The sequence below is a fragment of the Aspergillus affinis genome, assembly GCF_023601865.1.
Source record: "Aspergillus affinis strain CMG 70 chromosome Unknown NODE_51_length_216796_cov_86_014955, whole genome shotgun sequence".
NCBI classification, from domain to species: domain Eukaryota; kingdom Fungi; phylum Ascomycota; class Eurotiomycetes; order Eurotiales; family Aspergillaceae; genus Aspergillus; species Aspergillus affinis.
Genome location: NW_026515832.1, coordinates 29,164 through 52,993, shown reverse-complemented (window position 1 = coordinate 52,993; position 23,830 = coordinate 29,164). Strand labels below are relative to the sequence as shown.

The 23,830-nt window shown below is 53.3% G+C and overlaps 10 protein-coding genes across 10 annotated transcripts; 4 read left to right on the top strand and 6 right to left on the bottom strand.

Moving 5' to 3' along the window:
• Positions 1-188: 188 nt before the first annotated feature.
• KD926_008185 (uncharacterized protein) lies at positions 189-1,319 on the bottom strand (the record flags this gene model as incomplete). Its single annotated transcript, XM_053100883.1, has 1 exon — positions 189-1,319. The coding sequence occupies one exon, from the start codon at positions 1,317-1,319 to the stop codon at positions 189-191; it is 1,131 nt and encodes a 376-aa protein (XP_052955461.1).
• Positions 1,320-1,862: 543 nt separating this feature from the next.
• Positions 1,863-2,549, top strand: KD926_008184 (cysteine hydrolase family protein; the record flags this gene model as incomplete). Its single annotated transcript, XM_053100882.1, has 1 exon — positions 1,863-2,549. One exon carries the CDS (start codon positions 1,863-1,865, stop codon positions 2,547-2,549), a length of 687 nt encoding a protein of 228 aa, XP_052955460.1.
• A 217-nt stretch (positions 2,550-2,766) lies between these two features.
• On the bottom strand, positions 2,767-4,096 carry KD926_008183 (serum paraoxonase/arylesterase family protein; the record flags this gene model as incomplete). Its single annotated transcript, XM_053100881.1, has 2 exons — positions 2,767-3,672; positions 3,785-4,096. The coding sequence occupies 2 exons, from the start codon at positions 4,094-4,096 to the stop codon at positions 2,767-2,769; spliced, it is 1,218 nt and encodes a 405-aa protein (XP_052955459.1).
• A 1,003-nt stretch (positions 4,097-5,099) lies between these two features.
• On the bottom strand, positions 5,100-7,940 carry KD926_008182 (ZZ type zinc finger domain protein; the record flags this gene model as incomplete). The annotated part of the gene is made up of 4 exons (XM_053100880.1): positions 5,100-6,392; positions 6,458-6,669; positions 6,759-7,566; positions 7,809-7,940. 4 exons carry the CDS (start codon positions 7,938-7,940, stop codon positions 5,100-5,102), a joined length of 2,445 nt encoding a protein of 814 aa, XP_052955458.1.
• Positions 7,941-9,539: 1,599 nt separating this feature from the next.
• Positions 9,540-11,657, bottom strand: KD926_008181 (uncharacterized protein; the record flags this gene model as incomplete). Its single annotated transcript, XM_053100879.1, has 2 exons — positions 9,540-10,938; positions 11,005-11,657. The coding sequence occupies 2 exons, from the start codon at positions 11,655-11,657 to the stop codon at positions 9,540-9,542; spliced, it is 2,052 nt and encodes a 683-aa protein (XP_052955457.1).
• A 1,209-nt stretch (positions 11,658-12,866) lies between these two features.
• KD926_008180 (putative RNA binding protein Rnp24) lies at positions 12,867-13,955 on the bottom strand (the record flags this gene model as incomplete). The annotated part of the gene is made up of 1 exon (XM_053100878.1): positions 12,867-13,955. One exon carries the CDS (start codon positions 13,953-13,955, stop codon positions 12,867-12,869), a length of 1,089 nt encoding a protein of 362 aa, XP_052955456.1.
• Positions 13,956-14,350: 395 nt separating this feature from the next.
• KD926_008179 (uncharacterized protein) lies at positions 14,351-15,519 on the top strand (the record flags this gene model as incomplete). The annotated part of the gene is made up of 3 exons (XM_053100877.1): positions 14,351-14,433; positions 14,487-14,603; positions 14,685-15,519. The coding sequence occupies 3 exons, from the start codon at positions 14,351-14,353 to the stop codon at positions 15,517-15,519; spliced, it is 1,035 nt and encodes a 344-aa protein (XP_052955455.1).
• A 557-nt stretch (positions 15,520-16,076) lies between these two features.
• Positions 16,077-17,308, top strand: KD926_008178 (exosome non-catalytic core subunit RRP4; the record flags this gene model as incomplete). Its single annotated transcript, XM_053100876.1, has 2 exons — positions 16,077-16,294; positions 16,372-17,308. 2 exons carry the CDS (start codon positions 16,077-16,079, stop codon positions 17,306-17,308), a joined length of 1,155 nt encoding a protein of 384 aa, XP_052955454.1.
• An 807-nt stretch (positions 17,309-18,115) lies between these two features.
• Positions 18,116-19,705, top strand: KD926_008177 (IFRD domain-containing protein; the record flags this gene model as incomplete). Its single annotated transcript, XM_053100875.1, has 2 exons — positions 18,116-18,306; positions 18,451-19,705. 2 exons carry the CDS (start codon positions 18,116-18,118, stop codon positions 19,703-19,705), a joined length of 1,446 nt encoding a protein of 481 aa, XP_052955453.1.
• Positions 19,706-20,466: 761 nt separating this feature from the next.
• Positions 20,467-23,528, bottom strand: KD926_008176 (oxysterol-binding protein related protein OSH3; the record flags this gene model as incomplete). Its single annotated transcript, XM_053100874.1, has 2 exons — positions 20,467-23,343; positions 23,493-23,528. 2 exons carry the CDS (start codon positions 23,526-23,528, stop codon positions 20,467-20,469), a joined length of 2,913 nt encoding a protein of 970 aa, XP_052955452.1.
• Positions 23,529-23,830: the final 302 nt, after the last annotated feature.

Genomic DNA, 23,830 nt, shown 5'->3' with positions numbered 1-23,830 from the left:
CTGAAATGTACATTATAAAGTTGTTTTTCTCTCTCCGGCACTGGAAACACCGAGAATGAAAATCAAAAGATGCTATTTATATAAGGTTCCTAAATCCAACCCATTTTTAATCTATACTAGATAGTATACAAAGAAACAAAGTATCCGAGATGTTTGTATATGTACAATTGAAAACAGAAGTGTCAAGGTCAGTTCACTCTCCCCTCCAACCATCTCTCCAACCACCGTCTCTCTTCCCTCTCAAGATCCCATCCTTCGCTCCCCTCGCCCACACCAACTCCGCCCCGTTCCTCCACCGCAATCCGGACCTCCGAGGCATCCATCGCTGTCACGCCACCACAGCGCCGGATCAACCCGTCGTCCAGATCCAAGTACTGGGCGTAGCGCTGCAGACGCGTCCGGTACAGCAGCGACACCAAAGCGGTCGACCGTGCATGCGTCTTCGCCAGACCCAAGGTAGCACATGCCCGCAGAATCTCCTCGGCCGGCGCCGACTCGATCCAGGCGGGGCGGGTGTATGTCCGGGCCAGCAGATCCAGCTCGGGCTCGGAGCCCGCGGGCACCGGCTTCATGGAACCGGAGCGGGCGACCTCATGAGCTGTCAGCGCCGCACGCTTCCGAGCAAGACTCTGCGTGCGATCTTTCTCCAATTGGCGCGGCACGCGGCAGGTGAACGGGGTGACGGCGCTGCCGAGGGCCAGGACAATCAGCGGGGTGAACTCGCCGCAGACGATCAGCATCAGGGTGAAGGGGATCATGCGACGGATGTCGTAGGCGGCGCGGCGGACGAGCTGGAAATTGGACCGGCTGAGGGACACGGCGTGGACGGCGTCGCGGAAGGCGGCCGCCTTGCCACCGGTGGCCGCGGGCGGCGGGGAGACTGGGAGGTAGGGCGTGAGGCCGAGCGAGGAGCGGAGGGGGATGGAGGCGCGGTAGTTGTGGTAGACGTTCTTCAGACCGGTCTTGTAGAAGGAGAGGTATGCGCGGCCCATGGCCACGTAGCGCTTGAGCTTCTCGGCCGCCGAAGCAGAGGACGCGATGGCCTCGGGGAGATTCAGGTCGGCTGGGCGAGTGCTCGGGGGCGGGTTGATATCGTCGGCGAGGGAGGTGGTGGCGGTGCCGGACGTCGAGGGAGCGACAGAGTCGGCAGGCTGGGCGGATGAGGAGGGGCGAACATGTGATTTGCTGGAGGAGGAATGTGAAGCATAGCGGCGCGGCGAGAGAATCTCACGATGCCGTAGTAGAGAGACGACGGGGGCGACAGCGCATGGCGGAGAACGAGCGAAGAGCGCCCTGCGGGGGGCGAGAGAGACCGACATTCCGGCAGACCGTGTGATCAAGAAGGACTGAAGCAATTGATCGGGATGGAAGAAGGGGGAATGGGTTTTCAGTCGATGGGACGGAGAAGAAGAGGATGAGGAAGCAGGGAGACAGAAAGAAAGTTGAGCGAACCGATCTGGATGGAGGCCTGAGGCAGTAAGGCAGTAAGGCACTCAGGCCCCCCCAGACCCCCCGGCTCCTAGGCACCCAGGCACTCACGGCGACTGGATGCAAGCGGAACCGGCTTCTTATCTTCGTCGTCTTTCCTCACTCGTCCCTCTTGACATCATCAGTCCATCCAATGGCACCTCGTCTCTTCCGTGATCGTCCCTTTGTTAAGACCCTGTCTTACCTTGGGATTGCAACCGGACACATTTATCTAGTCTGTACCTAATTTCTGACTCATCTCTATCGATTTGGGTTGGAACTTACTTAAGACCGTCTTTGGGCACATCTGTCCATCTGGTCAATGCTATTATTGTTCCACATACCCAATACTCTTCTTTCCTCCGCTTGGCTCTTCAGAGCCTTCAAGAACCCAAATGTCTCTCTCCTTCTCCCTCCCCACAGCCCTCATTCTGATCGACAATCAGTATGGTTTCAACCACCCCACTCACTGGGGTACCTCCCGCTCCAACCCCTCCTACGAGGCCAATCTGGAGTCGCTCTTGACGGCCTTTCGCGCCGCCATTCAGCAGTCCTCCGGGGATAACAAGAATAATCTCGAGGTCATTCACATCCTCCATTCCTCCGCTTCGCCCGTGTCCCCGCTCCATGCCGACCACCCGGACAACGGTATTCGACCCTATGACTTCGCCCAACCTGCGCCTGATGGATCCGAACCGGTAATGTGGAAGCACGTCAATTCTAGCTTCATCGGAACCGACCTGGAGGCGCACATTCGATCCCGCGGAATCCGCCAGATTATCCTGGCCGGTCTCACGACAGATCACTGCGTCTCAACCACAACGCGCATGGCAGCAAACCTGGGAGTGGTGGACCACTTCCCAGAGGGCCCGATCACCATTGATGCCAAGTCCGGCCAGCAGGACCCTGTGCCTATCGACCACGGACGAATCATCCTTGTGGCGGACGCGACGGCCACATTTGCCAAGGCCGGTATCGATGCCGAGACCATTCATGCCGTTTCCGTGGCTAGTCTGCAGGAGGAATTCGCGGAGGTCATGAGCACCGCGGACGTGATTAAAAGCCTTGAGAAGAAACCCTGATTGAACTAGATCCCATATGAAGTGGATATCCTACTAGCAAAAAGAGCCAATGTTAAGCCCGTAACGAACTATTCTGCCTCATCTGGACTCAATATCATGCACCAAGCGCACAGTGGTAAGAAGAACTCGCATTCCGCTATGCTCGGCGCGCTTGGCGCATTCGAGGGAGAAGAAAGGAAAAGAGGAAAGAAACAAAAAAGAGAAAGTAAGGGTTACGCTATAGCTCCACCTCGACTGCAACAATGTGTTCCGAAGAGAAGCCGGTTACAAACAGTCGCGCTCGTTTGGCCGAATCAGTTGGCACCATAACGGCCGAGCTGCCGGTGTGGATATTACTTCCGTCGTCTTCGAAGATAAGGCGAGTTTCCCAGTCTGCGGATGTCGTCCCATTGGCCATCGCCTTCCGTCGAGCATGCCAAACCATAACGCCATCCCGAGCGTTGGGGTCCCCATGGGACCGTGTAAGGTTCGCAGCCCCTAGCAGGCCGGCCAGAACATACCCGCTGGCGTCATGGGAAGGGGTCCGGTAAGGGTCAACAAAGTAGCTAGGATTATCAATCGTGCTGTCGAATCGAAATTCATCCACAATGGAGATACTGCGACTTTCGGAATCCGCTCGGGCCCGGTACATGATCCCACCAAGGGCACTGCATACCAGCATTTCTTCCTCGTTCCGACCGCAACCTATACCGTTGCTCGTTCGGATCCCCGTCAATGCTGTCGTTGCATTGATTCCAGCTTCCGCATCTGCGGATTCCATTTGCTCCAGCCGGACGTGAACGACGTCGGTCCATTGAGCCCACGGGGACACATCTTCAATCATTCGTTTCAGACCGTGGCGGTAGTAGTGGTCATTTGTGACATAAAAGGAGGACGGACTTTCGGCATAAATGTCGTTCGGCGTGACGATCGATGAATGGCGAATCGAACGTACGTGTCTGGCGACCCCGGAGCCCAGGACATGGTGAAAAAGCTCGATCTGTGAGCGGGCCTTGAAAGTGTGCCCCGTTCCATCATATTCCGGATTCGGCAAATGGTTGACCGCAAAGATATAGACAGCACTAGACCGGGTGGGATCCGCAATCACGTCGATTCCATGCGTAACGAACGGGCCTTGGAAATTCTGGAACTTCAAACGGCTTGATACCAATGTCTACTCGGCCATGCCCCAATCAATTCCCCAATCAGCCCAGGCCCTTTTCTAGGATTTCTAGTCATGGAAAGACAAATCTCACCTTGGGATCGATGACATGGAGTGACCCAACTGTCTCCCCGGTTCCCTCCAGGTGTCCCAACGGAGGAAACCACTGGAAACGCGAAGCATAATGGTCTTCGCACGCTGTGAAGATCTTCCCAGCTGGCTCATAATAGTGCAAATCCTCGCACACCACCGTATCCTCGATCTTCACGAAGGACGGTTCCGTGGCCAGTCGCACCGCGGGGGTCGGTGTTCGGGATACCCCAAAAACTGTGAGATAGTGGACGACCGGGGTATAGTACCTTGCGAGGAAGGCGCAAAGAATCGCCAGGCGGATGAGCCACCCCATTGTCGCAGCGATGGTGGTACTATTCGCCTAGATCGAGGTAATCGAGACCGACCTTGGAGCTTGCAAGTTGTGCGTGAACTTGTGCCGGAGAACTGAAAAGAGAACCAACAACCAGGCTCTGTGCAGAGAAGAGATGACCAAGAAGAAAGAAGAGAGGGAGAGAGGGAGAAAGAACAAAAGAAACCACCCAGTAGCGTGCGGGGGCGTGTGAGAAACATGTGCCGACGGCAGCTCTTTCTTCCCCCATTCCATTTCCTATTATGCACCGAAGTGGAGTTCCTCCATTTTTGTGGATACTCTTGTGGGAATCGTGATTCGTGACGTCTACTCCAACGGTAGGACGACGATTGTTGTCTGTCGAGGGAGGTAGTGGAGACTGGAAGCCGAAGGGTCAAGGGAGCATTGATGGATGGCTGGCAGTGCTGTGACACCTGCCGCGGCCGGATTTTGAATCAATCAATCAGTTATCCTCGGGACTATCAGTGCTTACAGGTCACTACTGGACCAGGGTCACCATGTCACACTGTGTCGGAGATATACTCCGTACAAGCTCTCTCGTGTTGTGGGACAGAGGAAAGAATCCGAAGATCCCTCGGTTCGAATTGGATGTGGAGACCGAAAAATACTACGTAACCTATTCCGAAGTACGATGTCACGATGTGCTTGGTATCATAAGAGTGAATAAGGAGCTAGGCAATGATATTCCTCATAGCAAAAAGTAAATAGTCCGTGATGAAACAAAAAGTAGAAAAGACTACGACCAATTACAGCAGCAGCTTAACTCCACCCTCTTTGACTTTGAGAGTGGAAGAGGGGAGAGAACATTTTTCCATCCGTCAGTTTCAATGGCAACTCCCCTATTTCCATAAACGTAGAAAAAGGAAAAGGACGGGAACAATGTCAAACTGGTTGAAGAGCTGAGGGTTGATTTAAGAAAAAAAAAAAAAAAAGAATAAAAAGAAAACAAAGAGATTATTAGAAATGATTCTTGGCCCCACACCAATCAAGGCCGGGCGGACCGAGCGTCCAAGTACTCCTGATCGCTGGCATCCAAGATATCATACTCCTCGTCAGTCAAAAATCCGGCTTCCATGTCGTCGTCACCTAGGGTCAGGTTCTCAACGTCCTCGAGAACATCCCGCTCGGATGCAGTAGAGAGAGAGGGCGCCGCCGGGGCCGTAACCACCGCTTCGTGGGTACTAGAGTCCGGCGACTCCTTGTCCAGTTTGGGGAAGATCATCTGGCTTCCACTGCGTTCATCATCACGACCTGTCATGGTGCTATCCTGGTGGGTTTCCTCTTTCACGGCCTTCGACTCCGAAGGAGCGGGGCTGGCCGCAGAGGGTTTATCGTCCTGGACTTGGATGTCACACCACAACCGGTGGCCAAATGGCATGCCATTTGACAGCTTCAGTCTCCAGTACGATATGGCGGTGCCCACCCGGCCAGGGGCTTTCAGCGTCACAGTGAAGTCGGCGCTCTTTCCGGGCTCCAATGGTTCCGAAAGTTTGTTGCTCTCCATGGCAGCAGAGATCGAGTTGAGGCTCAATGGGTGGTTCGTGTCAACGTTGAACATGGAGTCCCCACCAACGAAGCGCACATCACTACCCACGGGCCAAGCAAGGGGGCCAGGGTTGTAGAGTGTCCAGGTCTGCTGGAAAACTTTGTTTGGAGACACAATAGAACCATCAGGAATTGTGTCACGGATGAAGAAAGCCTGGTAGCTCGAGGCTGGATCGCTGGTAGGTAGCTCTTCAGGCTGGATGGGCTCCGTTGAAGGCGACTCGGTCGCGATCTTCTCTTCCTCGACGACTGCTTTCTCGGGGGTTGTCTCCTGGGTGGGCGCCTCAAGCACCGGTGGCATTGAAACAGCCTGCTTGGGAGTGGACGTTTGGACCGGGTCACCTAAGGAGACTGCCGGCTTGTCGACTTTGTCTTCCTGGAGGGTGCTTACAGTGACGTTTCGCACGGGGGTCTTAAGCATGACCATGGGGTGAGTGCGGTTGTGGAAGTTGGTCGGAAGGGCCTCGCATTTGGCGCAGAAATCAAGATCGTAGCACACCGAGCACTTGTAGCGAGTTCCGGTGATGTAAGTAGATCGCGACTGAGCTTTGCAAAGGGGGCCATCACAGAAAATGCCAAAGTGAACCTCGTGAGATGGCAGTGGCTCGGCAATAGATTCGTATAGAGGAGCGAATCGATGGCCTGGGTGGCGGTCGGATGCATTCATGTGGCAGATGGAACAGAAATCCCAATCGGGGCACGTGAGGCACTTGTAACGCACACCAATGATGCTCTGATGAGATATGTAAGCTAGCGTCCAGATGCGGATATGGGGAGGTTGGGGAGACCAGGCCTTACCTTGTCACACCCATCGCAGATGGCGGCATGCTGATGATGGCGTCCAGGCTTGCAACGAGACAACACCATGTTCTTCAGGCAGAATTGCCGGTCATGGAGCAGGGAAAATGTATGAGCAGGGTGATGGCCATGCGTGTCCTTCAGGAGACAGGTGATACAAAGATCATAGTCCTCGCAATCAGCACAGGTAACCATTTTGGTCTCGTCGAGTTCTAGTGCAGGTCAGCCGGTGTTCCTAACGTCCATTGATCGGGAAAAAAAATGGATTTCTAAAGGGAGGGGAGTGAGGACTCCTACATACCCTTGAGACAGCCGTTGCAGATACGCTCCTCGGCATGGACCACCGGCTCTGGCACAGGGGGCAGAGCGCGAGGGGCCTCTTCCGAAACGAGTTCAGGGACGGAGTCAGATTCTCGGCACTCGGCTTGAACCGCTCGAGGAGGAACCTTTTCGGTAATGCTGTTGGTGACAACCCCATTCTTGACGCCTCGTTTAATCAACCAGTGGTCCTCATCTGGGCAGGTGACTCCGTTCTCAACGCAATCAAGGCACAGATCGTAATCTCCATCCTCACAAATGCTGCAGTGGTAGTGTTCATTAGGAATAGACCGACCGCAGTTATTGCAGTCAATACAATAAACCCCCGTCAAGGACTTGTGAGAGACAATAGGGCTATCCAAGTTGTCCTGGCCTAGCACGAAGTCGCGGTACTGAGGCTGAGTAGCAGTAAAGGTGTCCGACAACTGAATGGGTTGTCGCTCAGCGCCGGCAGGCTTGTCTACACATTCTACCATATCAGGGGTGTTGTCCGCCGACTCATTTGGCATGGCTAGAGAAGATTCACCCTGAGATTCGGGCAGCGGAGAGCTGAGGACGGTATCAAGGTAGCTATACTTCTGCTGCTGCTGTTCCTCGGAAAGCTGGGGCTGAGAGCCCTCGTCCACGACGGTGGCCCGAAGACGCAGCTTCAGTTTAGCCTTGGCAGCACGGTAGAGTTGCTTGTAAATGGCGGGGTTCTCGCTGTCCAAGAGGACGAAAGAACCGGCACTGTCGGAGAAGCGCTCGAAGATGACGTTAACATCATCCGGGATGCCAAGAAGTTGGCGGAGCTATGACATGATTCAAAGACATTAGTACCAATCAAGCAAGTTAGATGACGGGCGTTGACGATCGCATGTTTATGGGAGCTGTGATTGTAGAGCACCATCCGCCCTGGATTTTAGGTGATAGTTGGAAATAGAATGGGAAGAGATGAACAGCCCTAGTGACGGGTGGGCTGATGTAGAGAGAGGGAGTATGGGGAAGGGTGGGAAAGGACCCGGTCGGGGCTGGCGGGTGGGGACATGCATACCTTCTGGGGCAGAACCCGAGCCCCCAGCTCTCTCAAGGGAACCTTGAAGCGACGATTGCTCCCGTTATGAAGCACCTTCAAGGTGATGATGGTATTGGGAGTGACCGCAGAGGGGGGATGAGGAGCTGACATGATGGAAAACAGATGTAGTAATGATGATGGTGATGATAAGGAAGACGGCACGCTAGTGAGAGACGAGGACGAGATAAGGCAAGGGCAGGGGATGGATGCCGATGCAGAGGATGGATAGAGTAGGGCCGGGTATGGTGAGCAATGCAGCGAAGAACCAACGGATAGGGGACAAGACAGAGACGAGGGGGGTGTGGGTGGATAGATATAAAGAGAGAGGGAGGAAGGAAGGAAGAGAGAGATGAGATGGAAAAGGAGAAGACGAAAAAGTGGAAGAGACCGAGAGTTTGAATGACGAGTTTAAGAGAATTGGCTGCCTGGCGGTCATCTGCTCTGACTGCTTCCGGTCGAGGCGGTGAGGCGGCTTCCCGGCGGCTGGTTGGCGGTTTGCCCCCCCAGAAGTACCTCTGGCTATACCGCCAGCTCTACGGCACGGCATGTACCGTTGGGCAAATTACAAATATGCGGTCATACTTTCCGGTTCCTCGGCTGGATCTACATCCAGGATGTATGTCTGGTCCCTAGTAGGGGAGAAAGAGGAACATTCCTACATGCACAGGAAAATAAGAGGAATGAAGTCATTAGTAATTATTCCCATCCACAGTGCGTGCCCGGAACTTAAGATCGATCGCCGACTAAAATGATACTAAAATTATATAGATTCTCCATCACCTTCTCGTTCCCCGTTTCTGACAGGTCATTAGAACCACGATCAACCGGAACAGTCCCCCCCTTTTTTCTTTTCTCAATTTGTCCTTTCCTGCATGATTGCAAAGCAAACCGATCAAACTGAAATTTTTAAAATAGAACAGGAAAAAAGAAAAAGGAGAAAAAAAAAGAAACACATCACCTTTCCGACCAAAGGACGGTGGCGGAGACCTTTGGGATCATCAATGCACAATTACGTAGGGATCCCTGCAGCCAACAAAAGCGGGGGAATCGAGGACTCGCCGGGTTGGAGTGTTTCATGGCCTGGAGCCAGCTAAGGAGTCAGAAATACTTCTGCGTTGAGGGCGTTGCCGAATCATCCTTCCCTATCATAAAAGAGACGGTATCCATACAAATCATAAGGCATCCCCATACACACAAAATCACGGCAGACGAACAAAACAATCGCTAGTAAATGCATGGGATCCTAATCTAACCACATTGCAGCCAGGCAGATAGGGCGAGGCGCCGGCTACTGGCACCAGACCTTGCCCCGGACCAACACTGAAAATGAGACAAAAACAGAAAAAGGGACAATAAAGATGGGAAGTAAAAAAGAATGCTCCGGCAAGACGAGACGGCCATGAAAAAACAGGGCGATAAAAGAAGGAAAAGGTCGTAAGATCAAGTAAAAAAAAAAAGAGAGAAAAAAAATCGAATACTTGACATGTCCATGAAAAGAAAGAGAACCATTATCGAGAAAAAGAAAAGCAGAAAAAGATTGGGGATAAAAAAGATTCACACGATGGGGAAATAAATCAATGGAAGGATAGCATGCAATAAGTGATGGGAGTGAAGAATGATGTTCGCAAAAACGAGGCGACATAAGTGTGGAGGGACCCCGTTACTTCCACAAATGGGATTGCCGTTCTTCCTTGCTTGGTTACTTTCCCACTACTGGGAAGCATAGTAAACGCCCCCGGGAGGTTGAGGGTAGTAATAAGTTGGACCGGGAGGAGTCATCATGCCACCCATGCCAACAATTCCGCCAGGACCGGGAGCATTAGGCACAGCAAAAGACGAGTTCGGATACATCTGCGTCGCGTCATAGAAGTACACCGTTCCACCGGCCTCGTGTGCAACAGTCCCCGCTTGTGATGACTGCTCCGTTGATGCGTGGGCTCCAGGAACCATATACTGAGGGTGTTGCCCGGGAGGGAATGACGAGACCGAGGTGCCTGGACCCGCGCCGGCGCTGTACGGCGCGAACTCACCCCCGGAATTAGGATAGTAAACAGCGCCGGTCGGATAGGGTGCCGGATAGTAGGGCTGGGGTTGCTGGAATCCGTATGGTTGGAACGGTTGGGCGTGAATCGCACGATCGGGTATGTGGGATGACGGGGTCACGGCGGAATGAGCAGAAGGGAGAGGACCAGAAGTCTCCGGAACATACATGGGGCCATTCCCGGGGATCGGCACCTGGTGATGGAACGGCTGTTCCTGCTGTGGCTGAGGGGGGTTGAAGGTAAAGCTCGCCGGCGTCTCGATATCGGCTACAGAAACCGCCTTTTGGGGACGAGGCTGATGCATAGGTATTGGAGCCGGGCGGCTCTCACGATAAGCGGGATTCAGAGTCTGTGGATGAGGGAGAGGAAGCGGCATGGCGGGATGAGCGGTTACTGCGTTGGCACCTGCAGGTGGAATGCCTCCAGGGGGTCGAGGTGGTGGAAGCCGGACTACCGGTTTGCCATTTTCCGTTGTCATTATCGTTTGACGCGAGAGGACCGAACCGGCCGGCGAGTGATAGCCTTCTTGCGAGGCTGCTTTTCCGACCGACGACCTTCGGCTCATCAAGACACTCGGCGTATAGGAGGAGCCGCCGTAGATACTTGAGCGTCGGCCTCCATAGAACCCTCCTCGACCACGACCACGGAAAGCCTGCTGGTTCGGTCGCAATGCCCGCGGTATGAATATGAATGATCTCTCCGTAGCAGGAAATATGTATCTGGGAGCTTGTCCCGGGAGCGAAATCCGAACGGGTTTGTCTCGACGAAGAGGCGGCCGGTGCTGGGGTAAACGTGTATGCTGTTTTTTCGCCACCGCAGGAAACGAAGCGGAGCTAGTCATTCCCGGCAGGAAAACCACCACGGGCACGTTCCCAATCAGGGTCGTACTCGAAAACGATCTGTTTGGTGGCGATGACCTGGGAGCCGTAGGGACAGGCTTGGGAGGGTGGTTGGGGATAGCGGTCGATGCAGCAGCAAATGTAGAAGCGGGCGGGTCATCTCCAGCAACTGTGTCGTGGAGATCATGAGTCCACTGCCCTCCGCTGGCAGCTGGTTTCACGGGATGTCTGCTCACGGGTAGGTTAACACGGCTTCTTCATAGAGGAACAAGGCGTAGGGCATGATAAACTTACTTGCGCACATTGCCGTCCACAATCAGGCCATAAGGCCTCGATTTCGACTTGTTGAACGGCTTGTAACCATTGGCCATCGACTCCGTAGAACGCTTATCGTGAAGAAAGAAGCTTCCCCGCGTTGGCACGAACGCCGGATTCTCGTCTCTCTCCTTTGAGTACTTCTCATGCTCACGACGTTTCCTCTCGGCAAAGGTTTCTCTCCTCGGTTCCGTGGGCGGCGCGGACGGCGTCCTTCCAGTCGGTTGGCTCGTCTCCCCCTTCATCTGGTCGAAATGTATCTCGGCCACCTCGTCTGTCTTCCCCGATATCTTCATCCCATTCATCATAGCCTCGGTGTCGGAAATAGCGTTGGTCGCAGCCCGTTTGTCGGGGGAGATAGATTGGCGCCTCCCCGACTGCTGACCTGCCTCAGGCATACGACCATTGATCGGATGGCCATTGGTGTCGGCCCCCTGCGGGGGTATCGACACCTCATCATCGCTATCATCACTTCCCTCGCCATCGGCATCGTCGTCTTCCTGGTGACTGATACCCGACGCTTCGCTTAAGGAGTCATCCTCCAATTCCCCACCTATCGAGCCTTCATCTTCGCCCTCTTCTTCTCGCCTTGTCCGCCGGCTCGCACCGATGTGGTGACGACGCGGAGCCATTCACGCGGATATATAGGTAATGATAGATCTGACGGGAAGGTAGACGTAGGCGGTGTCGAGTAGGAGGATGGCGCAGCTGGCAAGCGGTTCAGAGGGTTTTCGGTATTGGGGGGAAGCAAAGACCAGAAACTGCGGCGAAACCGGCGGCCTGCAAGGAAGGGCCACGGCGGGCGGAAACGAAACAGTCCAAAGTGAACCAAGTGGGTAACGGACGATCGATAGGATGGACGAGCGACTAGGATAAGGGATATTGATGGGAATACGATGCACCCGGGGAACGAGGGTGAGGAGGATCGGAGGAAGGTGGGAGAGTTGAGGAGAAGCAATGGATTTGGTGGTTTTGGCGATGAGCCATGACATCTCTTTCGATGTCAACCGGCCCAATCGGGTTAGCGCCTACCCAAACCACATCAGCGATTCTAGAACCAATTCACTCTCCTCAGTACAACTACTTTTCTACTATAACCATGTAATTGCTGATTCGAGATCATCTCGAGGCTGTCGACCTGACCTCCAAACGGAGGTGGGACTTGATCAACCACCAAATCCGATCGTTTGGATTAGGCTTTTTTTAGATTTGCTTGAATTTTTCTTTTTCTTGTTATCGTCTTCGTTATCATCACGTATTAACCGCGTCGCAGGGATCGACAAGCCTGTTGCTGACTAAGCCCCTCTGTCGGTGATGCTGCATCATCCACGTCTGTCTGCGCGGATCTACTCCGTACTTCCCACCCTGCTGCTCCGTGGAAACCTCGTCTTGTCTTCATTTATGGATGCTGATTATTGATGCTGATTGATTCTAACAAATACATATCACAGAATATCGATCGACAAAGCACACATACGATGGTGAGAACACGCCAGAGTAACTTTTGGTTTTGGGTATCAGAGGTCGAGGATTTGGACAGCACGGACTTATGAGCAGACTGCTGACCGTGGCTAAGCAAGGTTTGTTGTAGACTGGGAAGAGGACGCTGTCGTGATGGCAACTAAACCAGAAAAACGGCCAGGGTTATACCGCCTAATCTTGCACCTTTCTCCGGCAAGGGATTCATTGATCCAGCAAGATTCTCCCCGGCCGTTCTAAGGGGGTAAGGAAGTCATTCTTTTGTCATCTCTCTTTTTTTTTTTTTTTTTCTCCTCGGGAGGCTTTGTTAGATTGTCTTTCCCTTCCCTTGGGCTTTTTCCCTGTCATCCAGCGCCGAAAACCTAATCAAAGGTGGTCTTCTTTCCCTGGGCTTCGACAATCGCACCGCTCAGCTTTTGCACGGTTCCCTCATCGTACCGTGAATAAGCCGGCTTTTTGGACTTTGCAGGTCGGGCTGGCTGCCTCTCGGCTGAATTGTCAGCCCCGCTGGCCTCCTCCACGAAATCATTTCCCTTGGCTTCTTTGTCTTTGCCGAATCGCTTCTTGTAACGGACAGACGCATCTTCTGCAAACTCCGTCCGCATACGTCGACCTAGAAGCATATTTACCCACACCCTTCTCTGTCTCGGCTTCATGGGCTTTTTCGGCTGCTCGGTCTCGGATGCGGAATCTCCCTCATCCTCGTCGTCTTCGTTAACCATCATGAACCCTCTCACCGCCGCCTCCGCTGCCGCAAGCTCCTCAAACTGCACCCATGCATAGCCCTTGCATTTCCCAGAGTCCTGAAAAGTCGCCACATGTACATGTGCCACAGTTCCGCATTGCCCAAAGTGCTCTTCAATGTCTGCCTTCGTAGTGTCGAAGCTGAGATTACCGACAAATATGCGTTTCGAGGGAGGATGGCCAGATGCAGCCTGGGCGCCGGATTGTTGACCTTCCTTCTTTTCCGGTCTTCCCGCAAAGCTCTTCGCATCCTTGATTAATACCCGCCGTCCGGTCACGAGCTGTTCGCTCAGCCCCAAGGCCTCTTTGAGGGCCCTCTCGGTGGAGAAATCGACGTAGGCAAACCCTTTATTCTGCGTCTTCCCAAATTTCTCCGCGCCTTTCGGCATGTGGATTCGTGTAATGGAGGTCTCGGCAAACGAACAGTTGCTTGTAAAAAACCGGCGAAGATCATCTTTGGTCACGGAGAACGCTAAATTTCCGATCCAAACCCCGTAATCAGAGCGTTTCTCTGCAGCATTCTGGGCGTTCACCAGGGCCTCTGAAGTTTGTTCCGCGGCCGTCTCTGATTTCGCCTCGGAGGGGTTTTTCTTAGCCTTGCGCAGTGCCTTTTTGGACGGAGGCTCAGGAGCAGAGACATCAATCTCGATCTCGTTCGCTTCAGGCAACTTGCGCTTCTTGTGAGTTCCTTCACCAATTCCACCCATTTTGAGTGTAGTTCTTTCGATGAATTAGAATGATTGGAGGGCAAGCGAATGTAAAAAGAGAACAAAAAGAAGAAATGTTTATATAAAGACTAGTCACAAGCAGGTGTGTGAGGAGAAAGTCGAGTGGATAAGAACAATACTGGTCGGCTTTTTTTTTAAAAAAAAAAAAAAAGACGGGCAGAAAGCGGCCGCCCAGCCCCCGTCGGCTTCTCCGTCCAGGACTTGGCGAGCTGCGTCTCCGTCTCCTCCGTCCATCCCAGACCTAACGCTGTGCTTCTGCCCATCTCAATCCCATCGTCGCTCAGCTCCTTTTCACCTTGAATCCTTCGATCTCAAATTCTTGTTTTTGGAAACATTGTCTTGTCTTAGAGGTCATTAGTCACTCCATTTTCATTATGTCTCAAGACGGCGACGATGCTCGCTCTGTCGCTGAAAGCCTACCTGATGCCCCTACCAAGCAGTCATACCGATCTTTCAAGTAGGTCCAACCATGTGCGACCTTGCAACATCTCATACCTAATCCACTCACAGGAAAAAGTTCGCGAAACTTAAGGTCAAGTTCGAACTACAGATGAGGGATAGCGAGTTACTTGTTCGGGAGGGATTGCGCATTCAGGATCTCTCAAACCGGATTCAGGAGCAAAATGAGTGAGTTGACATTATTCACCCCCCCCCCCCCCCCCTTCCCTACTTGTCTTTTGCGCGATCATTCGTCTGACTCCAGTGCAGCCAGCTTCTAGAAGTCCTTTTGGAATTCAACGACAGCCTTCACATCTCGCCCGAATTGCGGTACGACTTGAGTGCTTCTGGCGATGACACCCTTATGCCAAAGGACGAAACACAAGTTTCCCCATCGTACAACGACCCGGAAGCAGCACAGTCGATGCTAAAACATGCCAAAGATGAGGTTGCGACTGGCAACATGACCGCTGAAAGCTATCGTGACCTGGAAAACGCTGTCAAACAGGGCAAAGCGTTCACGCCGCGGTTAGACTATACCTCATTGTTGAAAGTCCCCCATACTCTGCCACAGATGGAGGAAGAAGAGGTTTCGGCGGATGGCGGGTTTGAGCAAAGTCTTGGTTTCTTCACCCCACAACACGAAACGGAACATTATCTGGCCGTGGATGCTAAACTGGGCGACGAAACTGCAGCCTTGCAGCTCAGCCGGGCCCCCGAGAAAGCGACGTTTGCCGATCGAGAGAGAGATGCGGGTTTGCGAAATTCCATCTCAGTTTACAATTGGTTACGGAGGAACCAACCCCATATATTCCTACAAGACAACGAGAATGCTTCTGAGAAGTCCGGCTCCCGGCCTTCAAACTTGCGCACTTCCAAGAAAGCGACCGGGGGTGCTCGAAAGGATGAAGAATTCTATGATGACGACAGCGTCTTGATGGAAGGCGGCCCTACGCCTTCAGGTGCCAAGGGCAAACGCAAGCGCGACGACGAGAGCGTCGGTAAAAACAAAGGCGGAGGCAGCCGTTCCAACCGAAAGAAGAAAGAAGAGCCCTCTTCGACCGCAAAGCGCTCGTCGAAGAGGTCCTCCGGAGTGGGAGCTTGATGCTGCCTGCCTGCTCTGTACCGATACTCCGTACCTGTGTAATACTATTGGGAATAATTTGTTCATTTTCGTTCGCATATGATATCTCTATTGTGATTTTGAAGGCCAAGTGAAATCTAAATGATGCCTCAGTCTCTTTACAACAATATCTCTAGCTTCCTTTTCGTATGTCCTGCTTAGTTTCCCGACGTGTTCCGTCGATCTGTTCCTCTTGCATCTTATTTTAAGTATCCAATGTAAACCCTCGGTTGAACTACAACTGTTACCTATTGATACGCTCACCGATATCACTAGCTAAAATCGAGAAATAGACGTACGGTGTAAAGCGAGTCTTTAGAAGTCTTCGTTGGAGATCAACCATGATAGGGCTTGGCATTCACGTGTGTCTCCACACGACGTTTGCTCTGTTTGTCAAATGGGGAAAGTCTTCTTTTCTTTCAAGCCAAACCGTTCAGACTGGCAAACGATCAGAATCGCCACTTCCCATAATTGCTTGAAAAGGAAATTCTTAATTTCACCTTAATAAGTGATCCTCCGAAAGGCGACAATTATCAAGGATGGCCATTACAATTCTTCCGCCAGTTGTGGACGAGGTGGATATCCCCTCAGACTCCGACGTCGATTCGATGTCCGTGGACTCGGACGGCGGCGTCGGAATAGCTGCAGGAAAAGGTTCAAGACCGAGCAAGCACTCCGGTATAGTAGGAGTTTTAGCAGGCAACACAGGGATTGTCACACCCGGTGAGACCGTGACCGATGACCCCCAATGGATGAGGTTAGTTCCACCCATATCCCCATCTTCGGCTGTGCTGCAGCTACACCTCCCAATGGCACCAGCTCATCTGTATATAGAGGACACGGTACCTACATGAACCCTCTCTCGACCTCTATCATCGCCACTGTTGCCGGAAACGTCCAGAAAACCAACAAATTGCTCTCGGTCCAGCCCCTTCGAGCCCGTTATACTCCGGAGATCGGTGACCTTGTGGTTGGCCGCATTGTCGAGGTCCAGTCGCGCCGGTGGAAGGTAGACGTCGCCGCTCCTCTCCTTGCACAACTTCCACTTTCCGCAATCAACCTGCCAGGTGGTATCCTACGTCGACGAACGAGTGCGGATGAGCTGCAGATCCGGACTTTCTTCAGCGAGGGAGATCTGTTGGTCGCCGAGGTTCAAAATGTACATTCTGATGGTGCCGCCTCGCTACACACACGGTCGCTGAAGTACGGCAAACTCCGGAACGGTGTCTTTCTCGCCGTGACCGGGACCGGTGGTAGCGGCGCGTCCAGTTCGAATGTCAAGGGCGGCCTCGGCACCGGGTCTGCTGCGGCCGGCACCACGGGCGGAGTCGTTCGATCTCGGCGGCAGGTATGGACCATCAGTACCGCCAACGGGGGCGGTGACGTGGATGTCATACTCGGAGTGAACGGTTTCATTTGGATCTCGAAGCACGCGGAAGACACAGCCGCCGCATCCTCTACGACCGACAGTGTTTCCATCACGCGCATGGAGGAGATGGTGTCGAGCTCTATCTACTCCAGCCAGAACGACGATATACCCCCGCAGACACGCCGTGAAATTGCACGACTAGCACAGTGTATCCGTGTCCTAGTCCACGGCGGCGTCCGGGTGGACGAGGAGACGGTGATGGGAGCATACGAGGCCAGTCTACAGGTGGACTTGGAGGTTGGGGATGATGATTACGACGACGATCACCGGGGAGAAGGTCGAGAGTACTTGGAGGGTAGCAAATCGCGGAGGATCTTGGAACTGGCGTTGGAACGGAGTTGAGAGATTTGCTTTGGGACGGTTGTGTGTGTATGCTTGCGACGAGATTAGATACCCCTCCATTTGGTAATAGACTTCTTCACGGTGCACTATATTTTAGGATGGCGATCCTGACCTGCATCTAGCGTATTACTATTGAATGATATGCAGCGAGTATAGACTCTAAGACTCTAATTGGGTATCGGAGGGACTCGGAGGGGACGTCATCTTCTGCCTGAGGCCCGATAAGCACTCCCCGCATCACGTGGCGATAGGCGCACTGTCATTGGCAGAGAGTCCCAGAATAATGCGTCCTTCCACTGTTTCTTCCCTTCTTTCTCGACTTCTGGTTCGAAGGGAGAGGATCGTAATAGTAATAATAAACCTGTCGTGTCGTGGTCATCTCCCTCGGTCGCGTTGGGCCAACTTTGTCCTTATCGGCAGTGAAGCGATCACGGGGTTCGCGTCCCAAAATCTAAAAAACGAACGTCTTTCTCTCCCTTCCTTTCTTCCTTTTCTCTCTTCTCCTTACTTCCTCTTTCTCTCTTCTTTTTACGCCACTGTGTGTTTAAATCCGCTTTTTCAAAATTGATTATATCATGTCCTTTGTATCGGAGAAATATTTCTTACTGTCGACAACATCCATACCTTTTGCATAGCGGGGTCTAACACCACTTTGGCTACTCCGTACTCCGTACTCTTACTCACTGACAACCATCACTCACCAACCAACTTCTCTTCCTCGGTCTCTATTTTTTTTTACTTTTCGGGAATTTCACCCGACTTCTTTCCAACCTCTCGTCCTCGTTTCCATCCTCCTCGCCACTCATCATGCCTGATTTGCGTCGTCAAGTCTTCGAGAGCGGCAAGACGGTCTCTCGTAAGGCTGCCTCGCGCGAAGGCTCTCGTCGCATTTCACGCGCAAACTCTACTCCGAATTCTCGACAGTCCTCTCAGAACGCAAGTAGACATGCATCGGACGAAGAGGATCTTGGCAATCTGAGCGACGACACTGCCTTGAGGTGAGCATCTTTTTCTTTTCCTCGTCCTTTTTTTTTGTCTTTTTTCTTGTTCCTGTCGGATTACTAGTGGCGGAATGATGTCATAGTAGAAAAAAAGGAAAAGAAAAAGAAGCAGGTTTACTAATGACGATTTCTATCCGACAGTATTGGCTCTCTGGATGATCTGACTGATAACCCGGAAATTGACAACGCCAACTGGGCGGAAGAGCTTGGTGACGTCGTCGAGGACATTCTAGATCGGAAGCGCAGCAGTATCTTGAGTCGCGAAGAAGCTTACGCCGCATTCTGTCGCCTATCCAAAGGGCATTACATTGAAGAGCAGATTCGCTTCCGGGTAAGTGATCTGTTGGCCGCATTTTGCCGCAGCGTCAAGTTTGAAAACAGCGTGCGCGAAACCACTTTGGCACTCCGCGCCCTCGAGCTCCTCACTATCACCGCGCTCGACAACACTATTTACGAAAATGTCGAGGCGCTACTCAGTCGTGCGATCAGGGACTCGACCTCCCACGTTGTCAAAGCCTCCGCCATTCATTGTCTCGGCACATGCACTATGTTTGGAGGTGCCGGTGAAGACGGCATCCTAGACCAAATGACCTTCCTTTTGGACGTTGCAGCCTCCGATGGACAGTCCATCGATGCTGGCGATGAGCCGGGAAGCGTCACGGCAGCTCTTCAAGAGTGGGGTGCCATGGCGACCGAGATCGACGATTTGGAAGGCGAAAGTGAAGACGCCATTCAGATCTTCATGGACCAGCTGAACAGCGGCGACTCGGCGGTTCAGATCGCCGCGGGCGAGAACATCGCGCTTCTGTACGAGAAAAGCTACACCCCGCAGGAGGATGACGAAGATAGCGAAGAAAGCCAGGAAGAGTCCGATGAGGAGTCGTTCATGAGCACGCAGGGCGAACGCGACGGTCCCAAACTGATCAAACGCTACAACGCCTACCACAATACCCACGAGCTTGAAACTCAACTCCAGTCGCTAGCCACGGTACACAGCAAACACATCAGCAAGCGAGACAAGAAGAACCTGCACAGCAACTTCGCCTCAATCCTGACCACGGTCGAGAACCCTCGGCGCGGACCCATGTACAACACGGCCATCGACCAAGAAACCAACCGCCACTACGGCAGCAAGCTTACCGTCAAGATCGGCCGCCAGGGCGTCATGAACATCGACCGCTGGTGGAAATGGATCCGACTCAACTCCCTGCGTCGCATTCTCCAGGGCGGTTTCGCGCAGCATTACTACCAAGGCAACCGGGCGGTCCTGGACAGTCTCCCCGTCATGGTCCGTCAAAGCACGCCGGCCGATCGAGACCGAGGCATGGCCAAGAAAGCGGCCAAGTCGCGCAACAACCGACGATGGGCCGTCCATCAACAATCGGATGAAGAATAACTTCAACAAAACAAATGATACGACGGGATTACCAAAAAATGGGTTGAATGAATAAAAAAAATACGAGGTAGTCTACGCACATACGAGTATTGCTTAATGAACTTGATGGGCGTTTTGTTTCTGTTTCTGTTTCTATTTCTACTAATCTGTCTCATTGTTCAATGTTCTTTCCTTTCTATTTCCTTGTTTGGTTACGTCTCATATTCGTGCTTCGCGTTTCTCGATACGATTTCTGTTCAACAAGAGGTAGAATTTACCAGTATCGTCTCGTTTCGTTGTTCGTTATGTTGTCAGAGCAAGAAGAAGACATACAATCAGAAATACTTTAGATGAAAATTTCCTACCGATTTGTCTGAGATTCTTGGTGTATATGTATTATTTATTCTGTGGGCGATTAATATCTCTTGAGATGCAGATTTCAGGACTTGTCAAACAGGATTGAAAGAAAAGGCACTCTAGGAAAATAGAAGAATCTATTGGTCCGAAATATAGAAAAATATTCGAGGGGGGATATATATGTATATGTATATGAATCTAACAGAGAAGATATACCATACCACGAAGATAGAACAAGAAACAAGAAAGAAACACAATGTACAAACCGAATAGCAAACAGTTCCTGCACATTCAAGCTTTCTATGCCTCGCGCCCAGAAAAAAAGAGAGAGATATACAACGAAATAGACAGTAGATGAGCAAACAACAATTCCCAGATCCATGGGTAGATAACACGGCTGAGCGTACTAACTTCGCTTCGCTTCATTACGGCTCAAACACCGGGGTAACACTAGACCAGCTGCCTCGAGACCGTTCGTCCCAGTATCCGTCCTTGCCGGATTTCAAGCGCCAGGCAACTTCGTCGCCGCCGTCATCATCTGCACGGGTGAACCAGCGTGGGGTCCACGATTCGCCCGCGGCTTCCATCTCGCGGCGGCGCGCTCGCTGGCCCTCTTCCTGCTTCACCTTGACTTCTTCGGCGCGGTCCACGTCGCCGTCCTCGAGGGCTCGCTGATCTGGGCGCATACGCGAGTCGGTCGAAGGGAGCTTGTTCTCTTCGATAGGTGTGATTTCGTTGAGGGCCGAGGCGAAGGTGGTGAGGCCGTAGTGCTTGGGTGCGTTGGACACCAGCGGACCGGCCTTCCAGACCGTGGTGCTCGTGGGCGAGCCGTTCTTGGTGAGTTGGAGCGAGGTAGTCCAGGTGCCAGTGAGACCCAGGGGAAGCTCGCGGCCGGACGAGTCCACCGCCTTAGTGCTGACATCCTCGCTGCGGCCGGAGAACATGCCGCCGGCCTTGAAGACGGAGACGGTCTTCTGGCCACTGGTTTCGTTGGCCAGAGACATCTCACCGACCGGCTCCACATACTTCTCGCCGGCGATGATGTTGCGCAGGAAACAGGTGGCCGAGGACCAGCTGAAATGCTCGCCGGTGGTATGCAAGGTCAGGCGCATTTTGCCGTCCGTGATGATTTCAGCTGACTTGCCCCAGAACTTCTGAGTCGGCATGGGGGATTGGGAAAGACTCCAGTCCTTGCTGTCCGCCTGGTACGCGAGCTGCACAGGCCTGTGCGAGACCTTCTCGGCGATGAATCGGAACCCGAGGTCTTCGCGGACAAGTTCGTACGTTTCGCCGAGCATGGGGTTGAAGGGTTTGCGGATAGCGCGCTCGCGGACCCGGCCGTTGGACAGCGAGGAAAGGGCGAAAGCCGTCACATAGACCAGTCGCTCGACAGGGTCAGAAGCGCTGGCCGCATGGTCGAGGAGTGCCGAATACTCCACTACCTCGGCCGCTCGTTGCAGAAGAGAAAGCGGTTCATTGGAAGACACAGGCATGGAAATTTGCGACAGGTCCTTCCCGACATTCTTGCGGAGGAAGCCAATCAGACTAGGAGGCATCACCGTGGGAGCGGGGATGTTCGAGCGACGAGGCACTTTGCTGAGCGGCAGCGGAGTGAGAGACTTAGGACGAACGGGGAACAAAGAGGAGAAGCGGTCGCTATTGGGAGCGGGGACGTCGGACTCTTCATCCTCGCTGTCTGAAGGTGCATCGTCAATCACTACATCTTCCTCGGGCTTGGACGTCGCAGCGTCGGCGTTATTGGTGCTGTCGGCGCCTTCATCGTCACTGTCCTGGATAGTCAACAGCGGAGACCCGTCGCCACCGTCGTCGGCGTCGAAGAATTCCTGCGACACGTCCGACTCAAAACTGCGGCGGGATTGAATGGGTATAATGGGTTGCTGTTGGCGCTGTTGGCGCTGTTGGCGCTGTTTGCCCTCCGCGATCAGAGTAGAAAACTCGTTGACGGCATGATCCAAGTTCCGGAGAACGGTCAGAAGATGTTCATGAATCTCCTCAATCTGATCGGGGTGACTAGAAATACTGCTCGGTTTCCGATCACCCGAGAGGGAAGCAGTATCTCCGCCGCTTCCTGGAGCCGGGACCGCCAACTGGGAGGACGAGGACGCGGCAACGGCGGTCGGAGGCCGTTTGTAACCACCCTGTTGGGCTGCCGAGCTGGTCTTTCGTTTCCAGAATGGACGCTTTTCGCGAGATTCGGAATCACCGCCGTTGGGTTCGCGAGGCGGTGGGCTCGGAGATCGGCCACGGGGTCGCTCGAGTGCATTGGCGCTGCTCATATACTTCGGATCCGTATCTCTGGCCAACCGACGAATGAGGTCTCTGGACCCCGACACTTGGCTGACCAGTCCTTCAATACGTCCCCACTCGCGCTCGTCAGCAACAGGGGGAGCGAAACGCTGCGACGGCACGCGCAGAAGCGGCGACGGCGGTATGACCTCCTCGGCCGGGGTCTTGGAAGAAGAGGCTTTCTCGAGGGCCCGTTTCCACGAGGTGAACTCTTCATCGTTGCTTGCTCGCAAGTGCCAAATCTCGGTGCCGGAGTCGATAGAAATCTCCCGCGTGCTCTCACTGCATGCCACCGCCGCCAGAGACAGGGGGATTGAGCCTCGCAGGGCAGAGGAATTGCGGTCGTGATAATAGGACAGGGTCGAGGATTTGAAATCCAGCGAGAAGAATCGTCTTGCCCACCCCTGGTGCCGCTTCCTGCGTCTCTTCTGTAGGATACCGGTATGAATCAAGCCCGAATCGCAGTCAATCGTCTGCGGGAGCGATTTAGCCGTACTGTTACCCCGTCGCCGCGAAGTCGCACCCGCCTCGGGGGCTTCCGTCGTCTGAGAGGGCTGACTAGCGGCATGTGGGACTGGTACCGACTGCGGAGGCAGCGCCGTGGGGTAGGTGAGCAGTACGAGGGTCACGGTCTTGGAGATCTGCTTGGAAAAGGTGTTGTCGAAGACAAGGGCGTAATTTCCGCCCTCATTCGCGGGCACGTCGTAGGTGCCTTTGACGATCTTCTCAGCCTCGCATTTGCCGAGCCAGCGGATCTGCTTTAAGCCGAAGCCAGCGAGTCGGTCGAGGATCGGGACGGAGGAATTCGATCGCGTGCTTGCGGAGGATGGCAGATTTTCGGTTGAGTTGGTGCTCTGAGGGTCTCCGTTGGAGCCCAAGACGGCGGAATGGCCGGGGTGCTTGAAAATCCCGAAATTGAGGGACTTCTTGTGCGGCTGAATGCTCCAGGAGATGGTGTGGCCGGGTTTGACATTCACCCAACGAACAAAGTAGGACTAGACATGAGCGAAGATCAAAGGATCGAGTCAGCGGACGGGTCTTTTTTTGAGGGATATAAAAAAAAATACAAGAGTCCCGCCAGAGTCTGCAGGTGTCAGTTCCTCTGGAGGGGGGTGGGACTCTGCGTGCATTATTGTCCCCTTACTTTGCTATGGATCTCCAACTCCTCCATGGAGGCCATGGTTGCGCGGGGGTCCGAGTAGATGACACACTAGATGTTCGAGGCGGAATTGGAAGTTGTTGGAGCTAGATACACAGGGAGAATGAAATGATGATGGAAAGAAAAATGATTCCGGTCTACGAGGAAGGTGATGAGGCTGCGTGGCCGGAAAGGCTGGACAAGAAGATGTGCAAGGCGCGGCTGATGTCAGGTTGGGGAAACAATCGGATCAGGATTGTTTGATTTTCCCCACTGGCCAAGGCCCCGAAGAACGGTAGGGACGAGAACACCACCCCTGGATTACCGACAACAAAGAATGAAAC